Here is a 26,485-nt window from a genome sequence, read left to right as displayed (position 1 = left end):
TTATAAAAATAATATCTTTAATATACATAGTAAGCTGGGAAAATTATAATTATTGATCTAAATATGTTTGAGAATTATCAAAAATAATAAAATATGTAAAAGCGTGAAAATAAAATAATTCAATAATATAAAATATAAAAGCCTGTATAAAAGGCTTATATCACTATTTAAGATAATGAAATATGAGATAGAATAAAGTATCACAAATTAAAATAAAACATAAGCAATTAGGTTGCAAAGTTACAGGACTATTCATTCTTCAGTTGCAATATTATATAACTATTACAAATCATGTATTAATCTCATGTATATGAGGAGGTTTTAATATGAGGAAATGCTATGTTAACTAAAAAAACAGGTTACAAAATTGCATTAACATTTTATTTTTTATTTTATTTAATTTATTTAATTTATTTGAGAAAGGGTCTTGCTCTGTCACCTAGGCTGGAGTGCAGTGGCACAATCTCGGCTCACTGCAACCTCCACCTCTCAGGTTCAAGCAATTCTCCTGCCTCAGCCTTCTGAGTAGCTGGGATTACAGGCGCCTGCCACCATGCCCAGCTAATTTTTTTTTTGGGGGGGGTATTTTTAGGAGAGTTGGGGGTTTCACCATGTTGGCCAGGCTGGTCTCGAACTCCTGACCTCAAGTGATCCGCCTGCTTTGGCCTTCCAAAATGCTGGGATTATAGGCGTGAGCCACTGTGCCCAGTGCGTGAACATTTTAATCTCAAGTATGATCAAATAGATAATTTTTTTAAACGAAAGAGCATATACCAGTGTTCAAATAAATTCAATAGTGGAATTTAAAGTTCAAAGCACGTTTGCTTTTTAATATTGTTAGGCTTTTCACATTTTCTACAATGAGCACTTCTTTTATTATTATTGAAAAAGAACAAGTTTTGTTCTGCTTTATCTTTCCTTTTGTCAGTAGAATTTCTGTAAAAAATAATCAAAATTAGCTCTCTTTACTTTCCACTTTCAGCCATTTTCATCACACTTTTGCCTTTGGTAAGTTGCAGAAGTTGCCCTTACGAAGATTATTTATTATGTCATCTTCAAATAGCCATTTTATTTGAAGTCTCCTTAAGTCCTTATGTTAATTCCAGATGACATCACTTTTCCCACTTAAAACTTTTCTTCAGCTTCTAGAACTCTTTCCCAGTTCGTCTAACTCTACCTCCTTTATTCTTCTAACTCTATCTCTGACTACATTTAAAATGTTAGTGTCTCTATTGTACCAGGAGACACTGGCACTTCTCTACTTACTCTGCACCTTCATCAAATGAAAACTGCTAGAGTTCTATGATTTTCACCAGAATCTTCAAGCTGACTGTTTCAGAATCTTTCAAACTCACACACTTTGTCTAAACTAGAGAGGCAGATACATCTACTTCTATATTCTCTGGCTAGGTCCAAATCAGAATAAACATTAAACTGATCTCCCATCTGGCCTCTATTGCCCTAAAATTAATTACAACAACGCCAGTCTATAATGCAATAAATCTCAGCGTAGTTATACTAAGCCTTCACCCTTTCACCAAGTCTTGCCACATCTACACAATTTGTCTCCAAACATGTCATTCATCTGCATTGGTCATCATTTCTGACCTACATTAATTCAGTATCGTCCTAAGGAGCTTCTACCTCCCTTCTCTTCCCTTCATTGCATTATCCACACTGCCATGAACTGATCCATTTAAAGCTGATTGTATCTCTTGAATTCAACTCTTCACCCTTGCTGTCAAGATCAATCTCCTTGCCATGGCACACAAGACACTGGAGCCCAGTTCTTGCCGATGTCTTCATCTTCCTGTCCTATAATTTCTCCCCTCCTACTTCCTGCTTCACTAATGCTGACCTCGTATACTAGCACACTACAGAAGGCTGAGCATCATGGCTAAGATCATGGACTGTAAATCAGATTGCGTTTGTGGCCCAGCTGTATCACAAACTAACTGAATGAGTTGGGGGTATTTGCTTAATTTATCTATGCTGACATTTCTTACTTATAAAGTGTAGATCATAATTGTCTCTACTTTAAAGGGCTTATTGTAAGAAATAAGATAAGACAGATGAAGCACTTACAACAGTGCCTGGCACATATTGAACGCTTGAAAATTGTGAGCATCTATTTGCTCATACTGATCTTTCTGCCTAGAATGGTTCTCTCTCCTTTTGATCATCTAGGAATAACCATCCTTGAACAATCAGCTGATTATCACTGCTTCCGGGATGTCTTCTTTGATACCTTATACCCAACTCCTAGTAGAGTTTATCACTTTTTCTTTTCTATAGCATCTTACTATATGCAGAGTTTGTTCCTATACATTATCATAATGTTCAAAAATCTCTTTATATGCTCTGCCTTCTTATAACTCAGTACTCTTCAATAGAACTTTGTGTGATGATAGGAAAGTTCTCTATCTTGCCTTGAAATATGGCAGCTGCTAGCCACATGTGGCTTTAGTAGCCACTTGAAATGTTGATAGTGTGATTGAGAAACTAAATTTTTAATTTTATTTAATTTTAATTAATCATCTAGTGACTAATGTATTATACAGCGGAGCTCTAGTCTATGGTTTCGGGAAGGAGAGACTTGTATAATGTATTCTCTTTAACACATAACACAGTATGTCACAGAAAATGCGCAGTAAAAGCTTATTAATTTCAACAGACCTCAGAACCAACTTTGCAGTTGGAGTGCTCTATCTCACAGAAATTTATACATGCACCTCCTGGAAAAATGATGTTGTTTAAAGTCCCACTTCAACTGGACATTTTAACATCTGTTTTTATCATTTTTCTTTGTGATAAATGTTTCTTCATCTTCTGATAGTAGTCAGAACTTGTTTCATGAAGATAACCTAAGTGCCTCATGTTTATTCACAGTTGCCATTTTAATAATTAAAATAATTTTCCAAGTTCAATTTGACAGAAAACTGGCATTTCTTTAATAAGCTTATTCTTGATCTATCCATAAAGACATTTTACTGCATTTTTTCTACAGCCTTTGTCTATTTTATTTACTTGTTTAAGTTATTTAATGGTTTAATGCAGCAAGACAAACATGACCATGTTTAAAGTAGAAGTTCAGCAATGATTTGTAATCAAATATAAAAAACAACAAATAACAAATACAGGCCCTGCCTTTACTCCTTTCAGTTTAGATTTCTTGTATATGAAGGTCCTAATATCTTCAAAGACATTAAAGAGGCGTTTATGCTCTTTCCCCCCATGCTAAAGCCTTTATACGTGTAGACACAGTATAAATCTTTAGTAATATGACATCCAAAAAGACTCCTAATGAGTACAAAGCACTTCAAGACAATAAGAAAAAATAATAGAAGGGAACAAAAAAATTCTACAATAAAGATGCAAAAATATGTAACTGGTACATCTAACGATTTTAGCTTTTGATAGGTAAATCTATTTTAAGCTATTATTCCAAAACTACTAGTAAAATCTTGAGTTTGGCTGAATGAGTGGAAGGTAGAGAAGAGTTCAGCCAAATAAAATGTCAGGCATTTCAACTTTTATAACTCAGTGGCACGTACGCAGATGGAGAACTGACAAGAAATTTAACAGGGCAATTACCTGTACTAAAAAAGATGCCTTTGTTAATGCTGTAAATAGAAAGCAGGCACTCCTATTTTTCAGCATGATCGGAAAAGTCATGAATGTTCTAAATGACTTCACTTCCTCTAGACATCAGGTTGTAAACACAAGGCCAAGTTTCAAAACTCTGTATATATCTTTGTCCTGGGAATCTAGAAATTTTTCTCTTAAAAAAAAAAATAGACTTTCTAAGTATAATGCTTATGATTTACCCATTTTAAAAAAGTATTTTTAAATAACAAATCCTAAGTCTTTTCATATTTATCATGGGTAGCCCAGAAAGAAAATACTGTATAAATGACAAGAATAATAAAAGTCCAAAGGCATAAAATTGCTTAGAGTTAGCATATACATATGATCAAAATTCCTTTTTAATGAATATATACTGTTATTTTATTCAACTTATTTTGATGTGCTTTAGTGTTACAATCAATTATTCAACTCACAGAAACTTTTCATGTTTAAATTATAGGATCATCCATAAGAATGGTTACAGTGAGCAAGAATGCATGGAGTACAAAGCAGTAATTTACAGTAATACATTGCAATCCATCCTAGCTATTGTGAAAGCCATGACTACCCTTGGAATTGATTATGTAAATCCCAGAAGTGCAGTAAGTATGCAAATAATGACACCTGTACGTCCTGCAATAGAGTTTGAGCCATAAAATTAGAGGACTTAGTAAGTTCATGGTATTAATCTATACCCAAAATTTAAAAATATGAAACATGAATTTTGAAACATTAATTCTGTTTTGTGTAAGATTTCTTATTTTCCTTGAAGTGAAGCTTTTCTACTTTATACTATAATATTATTCAACATTAATTGTTTTCCTGAGGATTAAACTTAACATCAAATAATACACCATAACAAATAAAAATATTGCTTGTGATTGCTAAATACAAAAGAATTTATGGCATAAACACGATTTGCAATATCTCTACATTAAGTTTTTAGTTATGTCACTTCAAAGAGACTAAAAATGTTTAATAAGAACATAACAATTATAATTAATGTTTGATGATGATTACAAAGTCTGTGTAGCAACAGGGAAATGATTATAATGCTAAGTTTTTTTCAAAAAAGAATTCAAATGGTAGGAGTAAGCAAATGTTTGTATATTAAGTATATTGAAGTAGTCATAGTTCTGTTTGTAAGATAGCAACAAAATTATTTTCTCCAAAAGAAGACATTTATGCAGCCAAAAAACACATGAAAAAATGCTCATCATCACTGGCCATCAGAGAAATGCAAATCAAAACCACAATGAGATACCATCTCACACCAGTTAGAATGGCGATCATTAAAAAGTCAGGAAACGACAGGTGCTGGAGAGGATGTGGAGAAATAGGAACACTTTTACACTGTTGGTGGGACTGTAAACTAGTTCAACCATTGTGGAAGTCAGTGTGGCGATTCCTCAGGAATCTAGAACTAGAAATACCATTTGACGTAGCCATCCCATTACTGGGTATATACCCAAAGGACTATAAATCATGCTGCTATAAAGACACATGCACACATATGTTTATTGCGGCACTATTCACAATAGCAAAGACTTGGAACCAACCCAAATGTCCAACAACAATAGACTGGATTAAGAAAATGTGGCACATATACACCATGGAATACTATGCAGCCATAAAAAATGATGAGTTCATGTCCTTTGTAGGGACATGGATGAAACTGGAAACCATCATTCTCAGTAAACTATTGCAAGGACAGAAAACCAAACACCGCATGTCCTCACTCATAGGTGGGAATTGAACGATGAGAACACATGGACACAGGAAGGGGAACATCACACCCCAGGGACTGCTGTGGGGTGCGGGGAGTGGGGGATGGACAGCATTAGGAGATATACCTAATGCTGAATGACGAGTTAATGGGTGCAGCACACCAACATGGCACATGGATACATATGTAACAAACCTGCACATTGTGCACATGTACCCTAAAACTTAAAGTATAATAATTAAAAAAAAATTTTCTCCCTACTTTATATTTTGCTATCTAATTATTTTATATTAAATTATATTTGAAATCCACTTACTTTAAAAGTTTATAGGCAAACATATAAAATTATTTGGCAAATGAAACTTAAAGTATTATCCAAAGAACCATAGTTGACCCCACCCAAAAAAAAGAGTAACTGAGTAGAATCCACAAGAAGAACTCACCCATTTCCATATGTCCCCTCCAGGAGCAGCTGGGCATCTGGTTACCTCCAGAGGATGCCAGTTGAATGCCTACCAGTGTAATTCTTAGAAACCTTGCTATAGAAACAAAAATAGAGAGCAAAAGCATAGTAAGGATAAAGAAAGAGCAGTCATTTGAACTCCCTCGCCCAGCTTAGTGGACCTTTTAAATGACCACTGGATCTTATAAATGACCACTAGAAATCATTACAATTAAAACAACAACATAAAAAGCCTTTTCTGTGCTCTTAATGTAAAGAAAGGGGAAATCCCCCCTTTTCCTGTCACTTTTCTTCAAAGAACAAGGAAATGCTAAGTATGGCCTTCAGGCAGATAATTTACAAAGCAAGGAGTCAGGTATTTCACTGATTCCCATTTCTAGCTTTCTCCACAGTTTGCTCCAATCTATCTCTCTGGCTACAGTTTCCCTCTCATGTGTAAAAGGGGAACTTGGAGGAGTCGAACTCGAAGATCCTTTTATTCTTTATCTCTCTATGACTTAGTGATCATGTTCTTATTTAAATGTAGTTCAGTTATGGATCTGACCTTGGCTTTTCCTAAGAACATAGGATTTTAAATTGGCTCTTAAGAAAGAACATAGTATACCCCCCTTAATTTAAAAAAACAAGGCTCAAAGAAGATTAGTTGGTTTACATTAAGTGGCTAGAGTTTATGGCAAAATCCACTTCTCCTGGATTCCATTATAGTGCTTTTCGCTATTAAAGGATTTAATGATTAGAAATATTTATTTTTTTCTCTTAGGCAATAATAGTTACAAAAATAGACGTACCCTCTGAATTCCTTTGAGAATGATTTAATGATGTTTAAATCTGTAGATGCAATACGGTATTCCATGCATTTGTGTCAGAGAAGTTGGAAATCACAATCTTGCTTATTGCTACTTATTTAAGTACCCAGAGTTCGTGAAACAGTGACGCTCTGATCACTAAATACCTGATATTTGACCAGAGGTGGTGTCTCATGCCTATAATCTCAACACCTTGGGAGGCTGAGGCAAGAGGATCGCTTGAGCCCGGGAGTTCCAAACCAGTCTGAACAATATAACCAGACCCTGTCTCTATAAAAAAAAAAGAAAGGAAAAGAAAAAGAAAAAGAAAAAAAGTTAGCTAGGCATGGTGTTGTGTACCTGTAGTCCCAGCTACTTGGGAGGCTGAGGTGGAAGGTTCACTTGAGCTTGGAAGGTCAAGGTTGCAGCAGCTGTGATGGCACCACTGCACTCCAGCCTGGGCAAAAGAGCAAGACCCTGTCTTGAAAAAAAAAAAAAAGTGAGATGTGAGATTTATTAGTAAAAGTCTTAATGATTTGATATACAGGGGAAGTGAAAATAATAAACTCTACACATTGCTGCCATCATGCTAATTAAAAAATAAAAGTACAGTTTATTCAAACTGTACATTGAATGGCAAAAACAGATCAACTTAAGCAGCACTTAGCCATTGTCATAACTTCTCAAGAGTACCTGTATTCTTAACTATCAGAACATCACAGTTGTCAGGCACAACATAGTTCATATTTTGATTTCAACTTATGTAAACTCTAGCAGTTTCAGCTGAATTCTAGTACTTGATTTTGAGATTAATATACTCTTGACCTGTTTAAAATTGTTTATTTAACAGATTGATTGCTAAGCACTACCTACATGTGACTTGCAGAGTTCTGGTTAGCTCTCAATTATTTATACAAGTGCATATACTTTTATATAACCATTTGCACATCATCACACAGATTGCCAAAGAGAGAAAGTTCTGATAGAAAATTTATGTGAGCTTTATTAGTCACTGGGTCTAAAAGTTTGGACAAGTTAACCTCTCTAAATTTCAGTGTCTGCTTCCACAGAATGTTATGGCTTTCTTCCATGAGTTACAATGATTATTAAAGAAGGAAGCAAAAACATAAGAAATCCACTATATACAGAGTATTATAGAATGTACATTTTCAGTAAATATTAGGTATTTTCAGTAAAATATTAGGTATTATTTTTCAATATTTTGAATATAGGATCATTAAAATTTAGGTAGTGAAATCTACACATCCAACATCATTTGAAAAAATTATTTTTTATTAAACTATTATTGATGTGGTAGACATTTAGTTGGATACCGGGGATGTAGTGAGGGCTCAGCAGTAACTGAGATGGAAATAATATGTCATCAGGAGAGGAGAGCTTGATGTTTAACAAGTAACTAAAAATACCCTGTTTCAAAAGGGATGTGTAGCTAAATGTGGAGCTCGATCCTTGCTTAAAGAAGGAATTACTAAGAAGGGGAACACTAACATTAAATGAGGATGGAAAAGAACTAATTAATTTGGTTTTGGAAATGAGTTTGTAAGTTCTATTTGATATCTACGCATGTAAACAATTACAAATGTGCATTTGAAGCCCAAAATGGACACTTTGTCTAGAGATCTAATTCTAGGTGTTATTGGCATGCTGTTATACTATGGCATATAATTCATACTAAAAAAGTAGGATGGAATAGGTGAAGCACTTAGATTAAGAAGGGAAGGGTATTAGGGATAACAGAGTCTAGGGAAGAGTGTTAAGAAAAAAAGCAGTATTTTCTGCTCATTTGTTAGGAAAAGAACACTTCAGGGGAGAGGATAGAAGAGTAAAAGGAAATCAGAAGTACGCGAAATCACAGCATTCAAGAGAAGTGTTCCAAAGGGAATTATCCACATTGAAAGGTCTTGAGAGGTCAAAAAAGGAGACTATTAAATAGAATCTATTGGATTTAGAAATATGGAGCCATTGGGAATACAGTGAGAGAGGTTTCAGAAGAATGGTGGACTCCTACTCCTGTGGAGTATGTGGAGAAATGAGAATAGGCTATTGGAACGGTTAAGGACGGTATTTTCAGGACCTATCTATAGCCAAGGAGTAGGAGAGAGATGGGATATGTAGTTAGAGGCGAAGCAGCTAAATCGGGCTTGTTCTTATTGGTTGTGGTTTAGTATTTGATAGACTTATAATTTCCTAAGCATAGAACTTGAAAAGAGGGTTAACAAACCCTCTTTTTTTTTGTTACCTATGTAAAAAACCTTCATATCCTGAAGAAATAGGAAAGGAGAAATAATGAAGATATTTAGTAAATATCTGCTTATCCTTTTGAATATTATTATATCCTATTTTGGAGCATATAGAATCCACACAACTGACATAAAAGAATGCTGAAAATTGTAACACTTTTACTACATAATTTGAGTGCTGTTGTAATCATCTTGGATATAGAACCCTACAAAGTAAACTCTACAATATGAACCAAAAAGCACTGATTCCTCAGGAAGTTCTACAATTGAAGTTCTGTAATTAGATTTGTTTGGTATATGTGCATCCAATAACTTGGAAATTTTCAACCAATATTACTACTCAAAGATTCTGAAATCCGAGTAGCAATAAAACATGGCATTTTTAACTCAGCATTTCTCACAATTACTGGGTAAACTATACAGTCTTCCTTTCTTTTGATGTTTTTTTCATGATCTTTGGAAATATGACTCTAGGGTTCAGAATAAGTTCCACAAAGTTCTAAGACCACCTGGGATCCCTAATATTAATGATGAAGTTCTGAGTAATCTGTAGGGAAAACGCATATTTTATTTTCTATACAATGTAGTCACAAAGTTACACAATCTTAAGAGAATGAAGATGAGTTGATAGGTGCAGCAAACCACCATAGCACATGTATACCTGTGTAACAAACCTTCATGTTCCGCACATGTATCCCAGAACTTAAAGTAAAATAAGAAATGAATGAATAAAATAAATATTCTTTAAAGAGAGAGAGAGAGAGAGAGAGAGAGAATGAGCCATTCCAGGCCCACTGTAATTCCCAAGCTTGGGATGCCACTCAAATCCACAGGGTGTTATTTGAAAAATGTGGCAGAAAGGATGATTAGAGAAGGCTTCATTGAGGAGGTGGTATTGGGAAGAGACTTGAGTGAAAAAGGAAATGAACCAGAGAAGGAAATGGAGGCAACAATCATTGAAATGCGCTGAAATGAGGGCTTGGTGAGTTCAAGGTGCAACAAATTGTTCAGTGCATCTTGAGTCGTGGGGGCAGGGAGAGAAAGGGAGAAAGGAGGGAAAGAGGGGGTCAAAACATGTAGAACCTTGTGAGTCACAGTAAGGGATAAGGGATTTGGGTTTTATTTTGAGTTTTGAGTTTGGTGAGAAATTACTAGAGTTTTTAAAATATAACAATAAAATAGTAGGAGTTAAGTGTTCGATCAGTTTGGCCGTTATGAGGAAGCTAAGTTTTCATAATACCTATACATTTTGGTGTTATATATTTTAAAAATTCACATTTGATGGGTAGGCTCAATCCTTTAAAAGCTTTAAAGAATTTTAAATTTAAAGAATTGTAATTATTTAAGTTATACCAGCTTTTCAATAAGCACAGAAGAACATCAAGAATGGAAACACGCTATGTTCAATAAAGTGTTATTTATGGTTAAAAAAAAACAACTGTATATTGCCAGAAATTCTTAATGCAGTCAGAACAGTTGCATCACCTTGAAGCTTTTAAAAACTACCTTTGCAGGGCCTGACATGCAGACATTCTGATTCGTTTTGTTTGGGTTGCAGTTCTGCTATCAGTATTTTTAAGGGTACACCATATGCTTGTAATGTGCAGCCTGAATTGAAAATCATTACCATAGGCTCCACCTATGCATGCACAAATTTGAAAAGTAAAAGGTCTGGAGACACAAAAACCAACCTGATAGGATAACTTGCCTTTGTGGGAGGTAGTAGGATTGAAGTGGTCAAGGGAGACTTTGTAATATTTAAGTGTTTAAACTAGAACTATATTCATGATACCTCTACAAATAAAGTGTATTGAAATTAAAAATTGAATTTTTTTTTAAAAAAGGAAGGCCAGGTATGGTGGCTCACGCCTGCAATCCTAGCACTTTGGGAGGCCGATGTGGGCAGATCATGAGGGTCAAGAGATTGAGACCATCCTGGCCAACATGGTGAAACCTTGACCCTACTAAAAAAAAAAAAAAAAAAAAAAAAATACAAAAATTAGCTGGGTGTGGTGGTGTGCACCTGTGGTCTCAGCTACTTGGGAGGCTGAGGCAGGAGAATCACTTGAAAGTGGGAGGTGGAGGTTGAAGTGAGCCTAGGTTGTGCCACTGCACTCCAGCCTGGGTGACAGAGCAAGACTCTGTCTCGAAAAAAAAAAAAAAAAAAAAAAAAAAAAAAAAAAAAAAAAGAAAAGAAAAAAAGAAATAAAAAAAGAAAGAAATGAAACAGTGTATCTGTTTGGTTTGTAAAGATATGCTGACAAGATACATAATTTTTTCTCCTTAGGGATAAAACTGTGTAGTGGTTGTTTTATTGCATCATTCGTCCTAAATAACACTTTAATAGCGGAAGGAGCCAATAGCATGATGCTAGCGAAAGTGACCAGAGCATATTTCACGGAACTTGCAGTTCTCTTTCATATCCATTTAACAGAGAAATGGGGTTTTAAAAATCTATCCTGTGTTGATGCAGGAAAATCAGGTTGAGACTTGATTTGGCCATTTGTTGACAAAAAAGCCAAACTCTGTAAAATACTTGAAGAGATTTATTTTGAGCCAAATGTGAGGGCCATGACCCATGGCACAGCCTCAGGAGGTCCTGAGAACATATGCCCAAGGTAGTTAAGTTATAGCCTGATTTTATACATTCTATGGGGATTAAAATTACAGGCAGATATCAGTCAATACATGCAAGGTCCAGAAAGGCAGGACAACTTGAAGCAGGACCTTCCAGTCATAGGTGGATTCAAACATTTTCTGATTGGTTGAAAAGAATTAAGTTATTTTCTGATTGGTTGAAAGAATTAAATTATTGTCTAAAGGCCTAGAATGAATAGAAAGGAGTCTCTAGGTTAAGAGGCTGTGGAGACCAATGTTCTTATTATGTAGATGAAGTCTCATAGGTGGCACCCTTAGAGGCAATAGATGGCAAATATTTCCTATATAGACCTTTAAAAAGTGCTAGACTCTCAGCTAATCTCACCAGGATCAGAAAAGGCCTTGAAAAGGGAAGGGGATTCTCTACACAATGTAAATTTCTCCCACAAAAGACAGCTTGTATTTTGTTATTTTCTTTTATTCTTTTATATATGCCAAAAAAATATATTTGGGGGTAAAATAATTTCTTTCAGGGCCTGCTCTATACTGAGAGTCAGGTTGGAATTTGGATTCTTATTGCTATAAAGAGTCCGTTTTATCAGTCCTAAGATCTCTGTTTCAATGTTAATGCGGGTGAGTTATGCCTGAATTCCAAAGGGAGGAGGGCCTAATGAGGCATGTCTGACCCCACCCTTCCTATCAGGGCCTGACCTAGTTTTTCAGGTTTACTTTGGAATTCTTTTGGCCAAGAGGGATTTCTGTTGGTTGCAGGGCTTAGAATTCTGTTGCTTGGGGGACTTAGAATTTTGTTTTTGGTTTACACATTGAATATGTGGACCAATGATCATCTGATCAGTTTACTTTTAACAATAAAAGCTGATTGTGAAGAAAGATAGAATAAGTTGTTTTCTTTTTTTACCCTTACCAGTGTCTCTTTAACAGTAAGTGACATACCCTTATTTTTTATACAAAGAGCAGATTTTTGATAAAATGGTAGAAAAAAACTGTAGTCAATTCAAAATAATAATAAGCTGAATTGTATCAGAAAAGCAGCAAGTTCTTATTGAACATACTTCATTGGTAGTGTCAGGGGCATTTAAACCAGAGCAACTTCATCTTAAATAGGAGCTGAGGAAAATGAGACTGAGACCCACTAGGCTTCATTCCCAGACAGTTAAGGCATTCTAAGTTACAGGGTGAGATAAGGAGGTCGGCACAAGATGCAGGTCATAACGACCTTGCTGATAAACAGGCTGCAGTAAGAAGCTGGCCCAAACCCACCCAAACCAAGATGGCCATGAGAGTGACCTCTGCTTGTCCTCACCCCTATACTCCCACCAGCACCATGACAGTTTACAAATGCCATGGCAATGTCAGGAAGTTACTCTATATGCTCTAACAAGGGCAGGCATGAAAAATCCACCCCTTGTTTAGCATATCATCAAGAAACCACAAAAATGAACAAACAGCAGCCCTCAGGGCTGCTCTGTATATGGAGTAGCCATTGTTTTATTCCTTTACTTTCTGAACAAACTTGCTTTCACTTTGCCCTATGGACTCATTCTGAATTCTTTCTTGTGTGAGATCCCAGAACCCTCTCTTGGGATCTGGATTGGGACCCCTTTCCTGTAACGGTAACAGCCTGACATGGCACAAAATGTGCTTGTGTTTGACTCTTATTCTGATGCTTGTTGTATTTACTGGTTTACTGGTTTCTAAAACTGAGTTTTAGATTCCTCACATGTAAAATGGAGAAAATATAGTGTCTATCTCACGGTTGTGAGGATTATGTGAGATATTGTATGTGCAGTTTTGTAAATTGTAATAATATGCACTAGGAGGATTATGAGCTAAAAAGGATATCAGTTTTGGAGGCTGACAACAAGGTTGAGTTCAGACTTCTCCATTTGCCTGGGCTATTACCCACAGTCAATTTAGTTATTCTGAAACTCAACCTCTTAATCTTTAAAAAAAATGATTTGTCATAAAGCTATTTTGATTATTTGTTTAAATAAATTGCAGACTATAGTATTTACTCAGCAAACTTCTATTTCCTTCTTCGCTGGTAACCTCCAAATGTTATCCCAACAGGACTAAGGGAATAATTCCTTGCTTTGCATAAAAAACTCTCATCTCTGTCCTACTGATGTGCTCCAAAGGCATATGTAATCAACGATACCTACAGGGATGTTCAAAAATATTATGTGGATCCAAATGTTTACCATTCTTAATATGATTATGAGAAGGTAACCCGATGACAAAAATTATATATTAATTTTTTTGAAAAAATACAATTTTAGAATAATGAATTTATTTCCATTTTTACTTTTTTTTTTTTTGAGACAAGGTCTGGCTCTGTCACCTAGGCTGGAATGTAGTAGTACAATCTCTGCCCACTGCAACCTGTGCCTCCCAAGCTCAAGCAATTCTCCCACCTCAGCCTCCCAAGTAGCTGGGACTACAGACATGCACTACATCCCTGACTAATTTTTTTGTAGAGAACAATTTTGCCATGTTGTCCAGGCTGGTCTCAAACTCCTGGACTCGCATGATCTACCCACCTCGGCCTCCCAAAGTGCTGGGATTATAGGCTTTAGCCACCATGCCCGGTCTACTCTAATTTTTACTTGGCTTTTTTTTTTCCTAGAACAATTCATGGCAATGAATAAAAAAAGAAGAAAATACCAGATTAAATCAGGTTAATTTTTCTTTTACCTTGGTATAATATGTAGACCTTTTGCAAACTCAGTATGAGTACAGCAAAGTATTATTATCCTTCTTGATATCATATTCAGAAGTCAGTGACATTTTTCAAAATATGCTAATTTCTTCACATAATATTTTATAGTTTTTGCAAAGGAGAACTCTTCTGGACATCATCCAGCCATGAAAAACTTTAGTTCTATTTACCTCAATATAGTTTAAAAAGATGTTTGGTGGAATTATTAGCTAAAGGAATAAGACTAAAATTATCCAGTAAAATACTCTATTAGAAAATAGAATATGTGATTCCAAATAATACATTCTTATTCTCACCAAAATATTGTTCTAGGAGGACCAACAACAACTTTATGCAATGGCAAATACCCTGGAAGATGGTGGCATGACGCCTCAACTGGCTGAGGTAATAAAACGGCTGTGGAGAGATCCGGGAATTCAGGCCTGCTTTGAAAGGGCATCTGAATATCAGCTCAATGACTCAGCAGCTTAGTAAGTGAATTCACTTTAAGGGGAACTGGAGGTAAAACATTTAAAATTAAGAATTATAATTCTGCATACTTTGCATTTGTAAATTCAAATAAGGAAAATAAATGGTGTTACATTTTATTAGAGTAAAATAAAAAGCAATTGAACAGAAATGAAAATGAACAAGGTGACATAATGAGATTTAAGAAAATATAACCAGGGGAGCATTTTAAATAACTAAGTTTGAAACTGCCTGAGAAGATTCTATGTTGCAAATATCTTCTCTTGATTAAAAAGAGTTAACCATTATGCATAGCCTTTCACACTAACACAGACTGGTGACATGCACACTGAGGTTTTGGGCTATTCATTTCACCTCTATTCATATTAGTGAAATCATATCCTAGATTAATTTCATTAATGACACATGCCTTGGCTTATTGGGTTGATGACCATGATGCAAAATTCTAGAAGAAATTAATGAAATGATTTCCAAAATACTTGTATACTAGGAGATTCTTTTGGAGTCTCAAAAAATTCTGTAAATTTCACTGCTTGTATCATCCATTTAGCATTAATTAACCATAAGGAAATTAGGGGCTTGTGACACTATTTATAAGTTCATTATCAAAGTGATTTGAAATTTTCTTTTAGTGCTGGGCACAGTGGCTCACACCTGTAATCCCAGCACTTTGGGAGGCCATGGCAGGCAGACAGCTTGAGGTCAGGAATTTGAGACCAGCCTGGGCTACATGGCAAAGCCAAGTTGCTACAAAAAAAATACAAAATTAGCCAGGTGTGGTGGCATGTGCCTGTAGTCCCAGCTACTTGGGAAGCTGAGACAGGAGGATTGCTTGAGCCCAGGAGGTCAAGGCTGCAGTAAGCAGAGACCTCACCACTGCACTCCAGCTGGGGCAAAAGAGCAAGACCCTGTCACCAAATTAACCCCAAAAAACAATTCTTTTAGCAAGTGGTTCCTAACATAGCCCCCCACTATATGCCTGCAAGATGTGTGCATATGTAAATACAATCTAATTACTCATTTCCTATTTCCGTTCATGTATATGTGTGAAAAAGTGTAAATATAGTTCTTTTGATGAACTCCCCCCACCAACAGAAGCTGCTAGCATCATTTAATTAAACAAAAGCAAAACAGTAATGTAAAAGTGAAACAAATGAAAAAGATCGGTTAAGGACAGAACAATGAAGCTTGCATGACACTTCAGATTTTTAATCACTGATGGACAGAATGATTAGGGAGAGAAAATAAGCTATATAAACTCTAGAGAAAAAATTTTCTGTAATTATTCATTCATCTTTATTTTAGACCCCAATTTCAAAGGGCACATTGCTTTTGGAGGAAAGAATTTTTCCTAGCTCTCTGATGAAGGAGAGAATGAATCTCATTTTGTGATTATATCAACTTGAATAACTTTTCATAAGTGTCTCAACACCTACCACATTTTAATAGTACAAAGGATCTCTGCAGTGGAGTAAAACATTGCTTTCCTATACTATTCATTGGTAAGGATAGTCACAATGAGTAAGAAGCTGAATTGTGGAATATTTCCATAAAATCTTGCTTAGTAAAGCTCTGGGTAGAGAGCCAGAGAGAAAGATAGATTAAAGTGGGCTCTCATTAATATATTTAGTCTTATACAAACCACATAGTTAAAATGGGCAAATAAACAGCATTTTATTATATTTTCTAGTATTTAATTTTAGGTTTTTCCGTTATTTAAATACTTAAAGTATGTTTTACACTGGGACTATCTACTCCATTATAGATTCATAGTAAAATTTTAAATCTGTTCATCAAGTTAAAAACAATTAAACAATATCAATTTGCATTCATTTTGTAAATGTTGCCCATATTGTAATAGTTTTCAACTATCCAGATTACTGCAGGTGCAATAGAATAACAATGGGAAAGCTCATTTTCCCTGTGTCTCAGAGAAATTTCATACATAAACAAAAATTAATAAGAATAATAAAGGGTTTTTTTTTTCCTGCTCTTAGGTGTCCTTAAAAGGAAAGCTTGCTGAGAAAGGTAGTTGAATGGTCATTGCTTCCTTCCAGAAATTAAGAGCAGATTTTTTTTTTCCAAACACTGAATTACATTGGAAAACTAGATATAAAATGAGATTGGTAATACAATGTGTGTCTATTTCATATACATTATATAGAGCAAGGTCTCTTAACACTTTTTTCTTTTCTTTTTTTGGTAAAAGTAAGATACTTCTTGTTTTCTCAAATCTAGAGATCCTTCAAGTTAAGGCTAACAAAAGTGAATACAATCAGAATAAGGGAAAGGAATGCCATAGTTGGCAACATAACCTCATCAGTTCTAGCAAATTGAAAGAAGAGGGGTATGGCAGGGATGATCAGAGGAAACATTTTAGTTGACTGCATGGTTTACTAATTGCAGCCATCTAGTGTGCCTTTAAAATTCCACCTGCTTTAAGAGTTACCATGGACTTTACCAGGAAAAATACTAGTTTAAATAATTGGAAAAGAGTTTTGTACTTTTAAATGATTAGATTCATATATGTTAAGGGCCTCTATTTGGTCTAAGCTTTAGATTATAGGCTCGAACTCCCACATTCTATATTTGTTTATTTAAACAAGCACTGTAAATGCAAATTTGTCAGTCTGCTAATGCTTCTGCTTTGCTTGAAATTGTTTATACATGCAAATAAATGTGTCCTTACCAAAGTTTTCATTTAGCTATCATGAAATGAATTTAATCTTTATTTTGGTAGGTATATTTTTGGGTTATTTTTGTTTTCTTTTTACTCTTGCATGAACTAACTGACCAACAATACACCTACCACACATGCAGGCTTAGTGAATAGAAAATTCACAGAGGGATTTGCTTGCCAAAATAGAAAATAAATACACTAGCAAATTCTGCCAGTACTTCTCCAGTCCATTTACATCTTGATGTTTCACTCTTTTTTCAAAAGAAAACTTAAGTTTTTTTAGAATAAAACAATGATGATAAATTTTCATATTATATATGTTATGTGTTTCTGAGGTATGATTTTTTACTCTTGGCAGAAATCCCTTCGAGACACTTGTCCACCCTTAATTTGTTTCAGCTTAAAAGGAAAAAGATCCTCCAAGAATAAATTACCTATATTAATAACGAATTTTTTAAAATAATAAAATAGTTTTGTTTTTTTGATCTTTGTGCTAGGTGCTAAGGCATAACAGCTTCTCAGCTTAATCACTGAACAAACACTTTTTAACACTGACTAACATTCAGCTGGATTCTACCTCACAAATTCTGTCTCGATGGAAGCACTCGAATCTTATCTTTCTATAAATGTGGTTCAGTGTAATGGTGAAATGTGTCATAAAAGCATCACCATGCTATTACTATTTGTATCTAAAATTTTTACAGAAATAGTGATATTGCTAAGCCACTAAAAGCTTAGTATCAAAAGTCCAGGCCAGTGGTTTTCAAATTATTTTTAAAGCAATAAAACCCCCCCCCTTTTTTGTTTAAGTATAAAGACATTATCTGGTTTCAAGAGTTAGGAAGCTGAGAGCAGGAAGCTGAGAGCAGGTTTTTTTCCTCTAATTTAACAGACTGTTATAGCATACACAGTTTAATTAGACTTATTCCTGTTCATCACCACACCTAGATCCTGTGAGGAGAAAAAAAACACCATATTCAGCCTGATAGTACTAGGAAATTTTAATACAGCTTCCTGGAAGGGGTAAAGACACAGTAATGCATTGATGGAAGAGGAGGTGGGAGTGGGGACAGTGGGTATGTTCACCCTTCTGTCCCCAGGAAAGCCAGGTCAGGGTGGGTTTGCAAATTCATGAGTCACTTCCAGCATAGACCAGGAAGAGAGACAAATGGTACTTCTTTTATTGCACTAACTAGATATTGCAATGGCATTTAATGGAAATGGCTGAGTCCTGATGAGGAAAATCCATGCAAAAATAACAAACAACCTTCAAATTAGTACATTCAAACCAATCACTCTCATAAAACCGAAAATGCCTAAATTCAAATTGCAGAATTTCGAGGATCATCTAGCCACTACCACTATAAGGCAGATTTTAGTTTTGTAATGATCCAGGCACTATAAAGAGAAATTTTATTTCATACTCCTATCCATATACAAGCAAACTTCTCACATAAACCACATAAAATACAGGTTAAGGCAGTGTTGATTTAGGTGCCTTTAGAAGAGGACGCTGGGAGTCAGCTGTGTGCCACATTCAGCACTCTGCGTTCTGCAACATTCCAGCTACCAAACTTGTAATTCTGATGAGCAGAGCTTGGAAAGCACCAGTCTAGAATTTATCATTTTTAATAGATCCTACACTAAAAATTCATTTGTACTGAATCCTTGTTTCTTCAAACGCAAAGTTAAAAAGTATATATATTCTCACACACATATATGTATGTATGTGTGTATATATACATATATGTATGTATTATATGTATACATGTACGTATTTATGTATTATATATACACATACATAATTTTGTTTTGTCTTTATTAGCTACCTTAATGATTTAGATAGAATAACAGCATCTGGGTATGTGCCAAATGAACAAGATGTTCTCCATTCTCGAGTGAAAACAACTGGAATCATTGAAACTCAATTCTCCTTTAAAGACTTGCACTTCAGGTATGACCAAATATCTCTTCTAACTGTGGACAGAAGGATGCATCAGGCTTAATACTTCCTCATGGAGAAAAGCTCTAGCCCATGTTCAGGTTCAATAATCCTTGGATGTACTCACTAGCTCTAGTTTACCTTCAGTACCACTGTCCTTTACTGTCCTCCTACAGCCTCTCACCCCAGCCTCTCATCCTGAGCCTCACCCCTCCTTCCAGGCTAAAATGCTTCTGGCTTGAGCAGGTGGGGACTAGATTTTACTTTCCTCATGCTTAAAACTGGCACTGTAATTTGGGGAAAAAAAAGAAAATGTATTTAAATAATACACAAGAAATGGGTGCCAGGAATCCTATTTCCTTTGCCTTTCTATTTTCCTATTTGCTTGAAATATTCCTATAACATCTGTTTCCTTAATTTTAAAAAATGCAAATTACCAAGATGAGAATTATTTGAATATGATACTATTTACTGCAATAACAAGGCATATTTTATAGCCATGTTTTGAGTATGAAAATGAATCATTATTTTCATTGCTGTTATCTTTTCGAGAGCTTCCTAGAAATTCTACTGCAAAATCACTCATTTACTATACCAAGAAGTGGAAACCCATACTATAATGTTAGAAAATATCCCTTAATATTTAAATACCTTTTTGTATGGATTGTGGACAATGTGGAATATTAAACATTAACAGCAGGTTCTAGCTGCATTGTTTAGTAATGACAAAAATCAATAAAAATATAAATAATAAGATTACTCATGCATCAAACAATGAGAATAATCTTAAAGAGTAAAAAACGGGAGATACAGTAGCATGAATTATTCATATCCATTTGTGAGGAAAAAGTAAGAAAATGGTAATTAATCAACATCATAAATTTATTTTAGTAAGATAAAAGCTTCAAATATTTTAAAGTATGTGTTAGATATAATATCTAAGTAGAATACCTATTATGCAGGTATATTTTCAACTAATATGGAAAAAACTCTTTAAAATTCATATCTAAATTTTAGGCCCACAAATAGTTAATTTTCTGAAAGATGAGCCAAAGATTAAACCAGGGTAAAGGGACCGTACAGATTGGGATCAAACATCCTCTCTTGGCAAATGTAGGAAAGGTTTGTCGTCAGTCCTGGCTTCACTATTGTATAGTTCTTTTTGGCAACTACTTTCTTCAGACTCCTCACCTTTGATCCAGTTTCTGGGTTTTCCTTTGAGGCCCTGAGTCCAGTTGTTTCTCCCCGTCTGCCCCTCCCACCCCAGTGAAAGCATTTTTGACAGTGTCCCTTTTCTGTCTTACTCTCCTTTCTTTTCTCCGTATGTCTCACTGAAACAGATTAGAACTGAGTTTGGGCCTTGAGGCTGCCCAGATCAAAGTTCCAATTCCAGGTTATCTAATAATTAGCAGTAGGAGTTAAGAAACAGTTAACCTTTTCTTTACTTGCTTGCCTAATGAGTTTGTTGTAAAGATTAGATGAAGTAAAATCCTAGTGGAGAGTTATAACTTGATGTAGCTTACCTTTCATAAGCCAGTAGAACCCTCTGTGTCCTAGATTGTCTGGACCATAAACGGGTTTGGACAAGTAATGTTACCTGTTGAATACCTAAAAGCTCATGACCCAAGTCACTCCCTACAACACCAACCAATTTGGTATTGTCTCAAAAATGATCACTTTCAAAAATTATCTTGTTTATGTATCTGTTCTTTAACATTTCAAGGCTTTGCACTTGCTAGTCTCTTTGCCTAAAGTGCTCTGCCTCTGAATCTGCAAGAAACATCTCCTTCTTATCATTAAGTTCCAAAATCAAATGCATATCCTCATGGAGGTGTAACCATCTTATCTATGTACCATCCATGCTTTTCCCTGTCACTATATACCCTGCAGCATGCTGATGAATGTTTAACAGCAGGGTTTCTGGGGCAGTAAGGCAATGGAGGGCTGGCTGATTGCAGCTCTTGATTTTTCTGGTGCAAATAACCCCACCATGGCCAATTTCACTCAACCAAAGTGATGTCACTAAATGCAGAGTTGAGGAGAAATGCAAATAAACAGCTCTCACTAGCTAAGCCAGGGTGAGCCATAGCCACTGCAATATTGATACATCACACACTGCTTTCCTTTTAAAAAAAAATTATCAATATATGAGATTGCCTTGCTTCTTTATTAGTTTTCTCTTTTTGTTTCTGTTTCTATCTCATATGCCCCTGAGCTCCTGGAGGCTAGGGGCCACGTCTATTTATAGCTCTACTTCCAGTGCTTATCATAGTGGCTAGCACAGAGTAAGAATGCAGGTAATTTTTGCTGAATGAGTAAATGCACTATGCCAAACACTCTACATACACAATCTTTATACTTGCACAGTAGCATCATGAGCTGAGTATTGCTATCCATACTCAGGATAAGCAATCTTGGTTATCCTGAGGCTAACTGGATAATTTCAAAAACTGTAGGCTATACTGAGATAAAAAGATTTCCCCCAAGGTCTTTCACAGCAGTGCTAGAGATGGAATTAAAATGCATATCTTTCTGTCTTCAAAGACCACACTCCTTACACTGTATGGCACTAATGAGTTGTTAGTTAAATTGGGGTGAAAACCATTTTTCTGTAGAGTGTTTTTTTCAGTGTTGTTGGTCATTTATAATCTCTTTCAGAGAGAAGGAGGGAGGGAGGATAAAATGACAGCCTTTTAGGGAACTATCTTTAAGTTGGAGGGTCATGTGGTCCTTTATAAGTCAGTGCTTCTAAAAACCAGAGTACAAGACAACTGCCAATAAACACATAAATCCTCAGAAAATCATGGTCATTTTCTGAGATATCTATTTCACTCTGAACCAAGTAATATCAACAATCATAAAATTTTGAAACTTAATTATGAGTATGTGATGGTTAATACTGAGTGTCAACTTAATTGGCTTGAAGGATACAAAGTATTGATCCTGAGTGTGTCTCTGAGGGTGTTACCAAAGGAGATTAACATTTGAGTCAGTGGGCTGGGAAAGGCAGACCCATCCTTAATCTGGGTGGGCACAATCTAATCGGCTGCCAAAGCAGCTAGAATATAGGCAAGCAGAAAAATGTGACAAGACAGACTGGCCTAACCTCCCAGCCTACATCTTTCTTCCGCATCAGCGCCCCTCAGCTGGTACTGCCACCACATCAGCCGCCCTCCCAGAGATAGAAAGATGTAGGCTGGGAGGCTAGGCCAGCTTCCCTTTTCACATTTTTCTGCTTGCTTATATTCTAGCTGTGCTGGAAGCTGATTAGCTTGTGCCCACCAGATTAATGGTGGGTCTGCCTTTCCCAGCCCACTGACGCAAATGTTCCTCTCCTTTGGCAACACCCTCACAAACACACCCAGGATCAATACTTTGTATTATTCAAACCAGTCAAGTTGACACTCAGTATTAACCATCACAGAGTAGAATATAACATTTGCATTAATGTTTAAAATAAAATATTAATTTAAAAATACATTTTATTGTTACAATAGGACTCTTCAGTTTAGACCTCCAGACCCTTTTTGGTACATAGTCATTTTCCTCTGTCCTTTTGTAGTTTTGTGATTTTGTGAAGCACCATCTTAAATCATATAGGAAGGTGAGCTATTTTGCTTTTGCATATTATTGATCCTTATGAAGCAATGAGGAGTGTTTTGCTAATTCTCTATTACAGTATCAATGCTAAAATGTAAGGTGTTTGTGACTTGGATTGTGAAGCCCAGCTAGAAATTATTTTGATACAATATTCTCTTGGCTGGGCGTGGTAGCTCACACCTGTAATCCCAGCACTTTGAGAGGCCGAGGTGGGTGGATTACTTGAGGTCAGGAGTTCAGACCAGCCTGGCCAACATGGTGAAACCCTGTCTCTACTAAAAATACAAAAATTAGCCAGGCATGGTGGCACGCCCCAGTAATCCCAGCTATGCAGGAGGCTGAGGCTGGAGAATCGCTTGAACTCAAAAGGCGGAGGTTGCAGTGAGCCAAGATTGCGCCACTGCACTCTAGCCTGGGTGACAGAGCAAGACTCTGTCTCAAAAAAAGAAAAAAAAAAAGAACATTCTCTTTACTGTGCAACTACCACCTCTTCACTGTATACTAAAACAGGTTTCAAGCTTGTTTTCTTAAGAGCCTTTGCTTTTCCTCTGACTCAAGACAATGTTATTAAAGGCATTTTCAATGAGGAAGAGGATGGAAGATACAGTACCTCCTTACTCCAATGCAAGGAATTTTTCTAAAAACAAGTCTTTATTTAAACAATAAAATTTGGAAATACTTAAATTTTGTTACAAAATATTTTAAGATTTTTTTTCTTGAGGAGCTATTTAAAATTATTTAAATACAGTTTTAAGTTTAGTTAGAGCAATTAAGATATATTAATCCTTTAATAAATTCTCACCGTTAAATAACTTTTCTTTCAAGTGCTAAATAGGATAGTCCAAAAGTGCACAGGGTTTTGGAGTGTACAATTCTGTAGTATTTCAAAATAGGAAGCATAAAAATAATGTACCTTCCAACTTTATTTCAGCAAGTGCCCAGGTATTGGGCATTGATTTGTATTCACATAGCATAAGACGTCTTATGACTATTTAAAACCAAAGGCTCAATTTACATATTAAATTAGATAACTCTAAAATTTTACATAGGAACAGCAAAATGAAAAATTATCTCCGCCAATGTACTGTATCATAATTGTGTATCATTTAATTCAATGGAAATTACTGTAGAGTTCTTATCAAACCAGAAGTGCAACTGTCAAACTGATAAAATAAATTATCTTTATAGACATTAATGTACTATGTAAGTGTAAAATGCAGAGCAAATATGAGCCCTCCTATTGTTACAGAATAACTCCTAAGAACAAATAACTTAGACATGTATTTACAGGGATTTAGCAAACAATTATAGAGAAGAAACTTTCTCCCTAATTTTTCCATGACGGAAAAACAGAATTGAAAGGACTTAAAACTATATGGGAGCTAAGGAAAAAAGGTTAACAATTATTACAACACAGAGCTTTAGATTTCATAAATTACCATAACTGTTTATAAGAATGTTTGAGCAGATCTATGATATAAAAGAAACTACAGTTTTCCTGAGATATGACGTTAAATTGTGTATATTGTGGTCATTCGTGTGGCATATGCATCATCTCAGATAGGAGTGAATCTGGCTGTCCACCCAGCAGCTACATTTCAATTTGGCTTTGCTAGTCTTTATAAGGTCTCATAGAGCAATAACTCATATATACTATATATTTGTTTCACGCATGTTTATGATTAGTATTACCAAAATAATAAGTTATAAAATATGATGTCTAATTGATTCTAGTGACAGAATTTATTGTAGTGGCTTTCTGAATTACATTATTAAATAATCAGAGAATTATCTAGTGGGCATTTGAAGTTTCAAATGCACACACACACATTTAGAAAAAAGTATGTAATGGTATTAATGATTCTGATGATTTGGAGACCTTGGCTCCCTTACAGTTATAAATGCTTTTGATTCTGTTTTTTTAATTGTGAGGATTTAAGAGACTTAGTAAGACGGCTGTGCACATCCTTCCTGTCTGCAAGTATCTACCCTTCTCTGTTTTCAGGACCAGAAACAAGGGAAAGATTGGTTAGACCATTTGCTATGGGTGTGTAGTGAAGACACAGATCCACCTGGTCTCATATGTAACCATGATGAGAAATTATAACAACTGTGATAGAGACTAACATCTTGAATAAATCCCATTCAATAGAATACCCTAAAATAAATTCCTACTCAGATTGGGTTTTATTTGTATGTAATCATATACATAGCAGAGAATGTCAGAAAGTGATTTTTCAAAGATAAGTAAATGCTTATAGGATAAGCAAAGACATCTAACAAATAAATTAGCTGCAGTAGCATTGTTGATTTTTAGCTACTCTAGATTATATAATAATTTTACAAGAATTATAAGTGGTAGATTATATTATAATACTCTATTCTGATATGAAATGTGAATAATCTCATGTGATCCAATATTTAGCCAACTATTTAACATAAAGCATAAAGCTCAAAGCTTTGCCGACTGCTTACTAGAACTATAAAACTCAACTGTTGAGTCAACTGTTTAATATAAAGCCATAAAACTCTGATGGTTTGCCCTGTATTAATGCCTTGGGTAATTTAACAAATAATCAATGTTCAACTGTCACTTAAAAGCCTGGCCTGTCAATTTTTAGCTACATCATAAATTTTAGTTATTTAAATTTTTCAACTTTAAGAATTCCATCAAATGTCAGACTTAATAACAAAATACATATTATCCCTCCTTAAAAAAAAAACAAATAAGACCAAAAAACCCCACACAAAATCGCAAATGAAGACTGTAAGTTCCATGTAATGTCATGGAAGATTTATTATTTTATTTAGGGGGTTAAGAGTATTCAAGCATGTCCATTTCTCTCATTAATAATCTATTATATTTGACCAATCCAAAACTCCGGGCAGCAAATATACATGTTTTCTCTGATTTTAATTTTGTCTCTCACAGAATGGTCACAATAAAGCTTTTTGTTTTGTTTTGATTTTTATGCATAAGGGAGACTATTTCTTCAGCCAAAAATATAAGCAATTACTTCGCTTTGGGGATCTCCAAATTGTTTTCATAGGTAGTAATACTTTACAATTCCGTAAAATAAGGACTAAATTAAAATTTGGGGAAAAGCTAAAACTGAAAAGTATGAAAAATAAATGACTACAATATTAGCAAAACAAAATGTAACTAGTCTTAGAGCTAACATAGTGTCCAAGAGAATCAATACAAAAACAAAACTCTGGCTATTGGTCTGATTTGCTGATGAGCATTTCAGTTTAATAATAGCAGATGGCATTAGAGAAGGGTTCAATGCTCCCTGGACGTATGTCTCCTATGTCAATCTGCACACACAAAAATATTGTTTATCAAATGAGTCATAAAATGAGACGATTATAAGCATTCAACCTAAGATAGGCTTTCCGAATCAATTTTATCTATATGAACAAAATGCTAAGACTGAGCAATCTTTGTCCTCTCTTCCTTGGGAGAAAGCTAAGCCACTTAACACATGGTTTATTAGAAGCTGCATGATATGCTGAAAGAGCACTGGGCTAAAGGGCATAGTACATGAGTTCTATCCTTTACTAATTGTGAGTTTAGGAACAAACCACCTTAGCC

The 26,485-nt window shown here is 35.2% G+C and overlaps 1 protein-coding gene across 1 annotated transcript in view; it reads left to right on the top strand.

Moving 5' to 3' along the window:
- GNAT3 (G protein subunit alpha transducin 3) overlaps positions 1 to 26,485 on the top strand; it is a 55,212-nt gene that overhangs the window by 18,924 nt on the left and 9,803 nt on the right. The window contains exons 3-5 of the mRNA XM_003252183.2: positions 4,088 to 4,229; positions 14,513 to 14,670; positions 19,174 to 19,302. Coding sequence (XP_003252231.1) covers positions 4,088 to 4,229; positions 14,513 to 14,670; positions 19,174 to 19,302 — 429 coding nt within the window. The remainder of the gene's footprint in view (positions 1 to 4,087; positions 4,230 to 14,512; positions 14,671 to 19,173; positions 19,303 to 26,485) is intronic.

The sequence above is a fragment of the Nomascus leucogenys genome, chromosome 11 (assembly GCF_006542625.1).
Source record: "Nomascus leucogenys isolate Asia chromosome 11, Asia_NLE_v1, whole genome shotgun sequence".
NCBI lineage: Eukaryota > Metazoa > Chordata > Mammalia > Primates > Hylobatidae > Nomascus > Nomascus leucogenys.
This window is presented reverse-complemented; position numbering and strand designations above follow the sequence as displayed.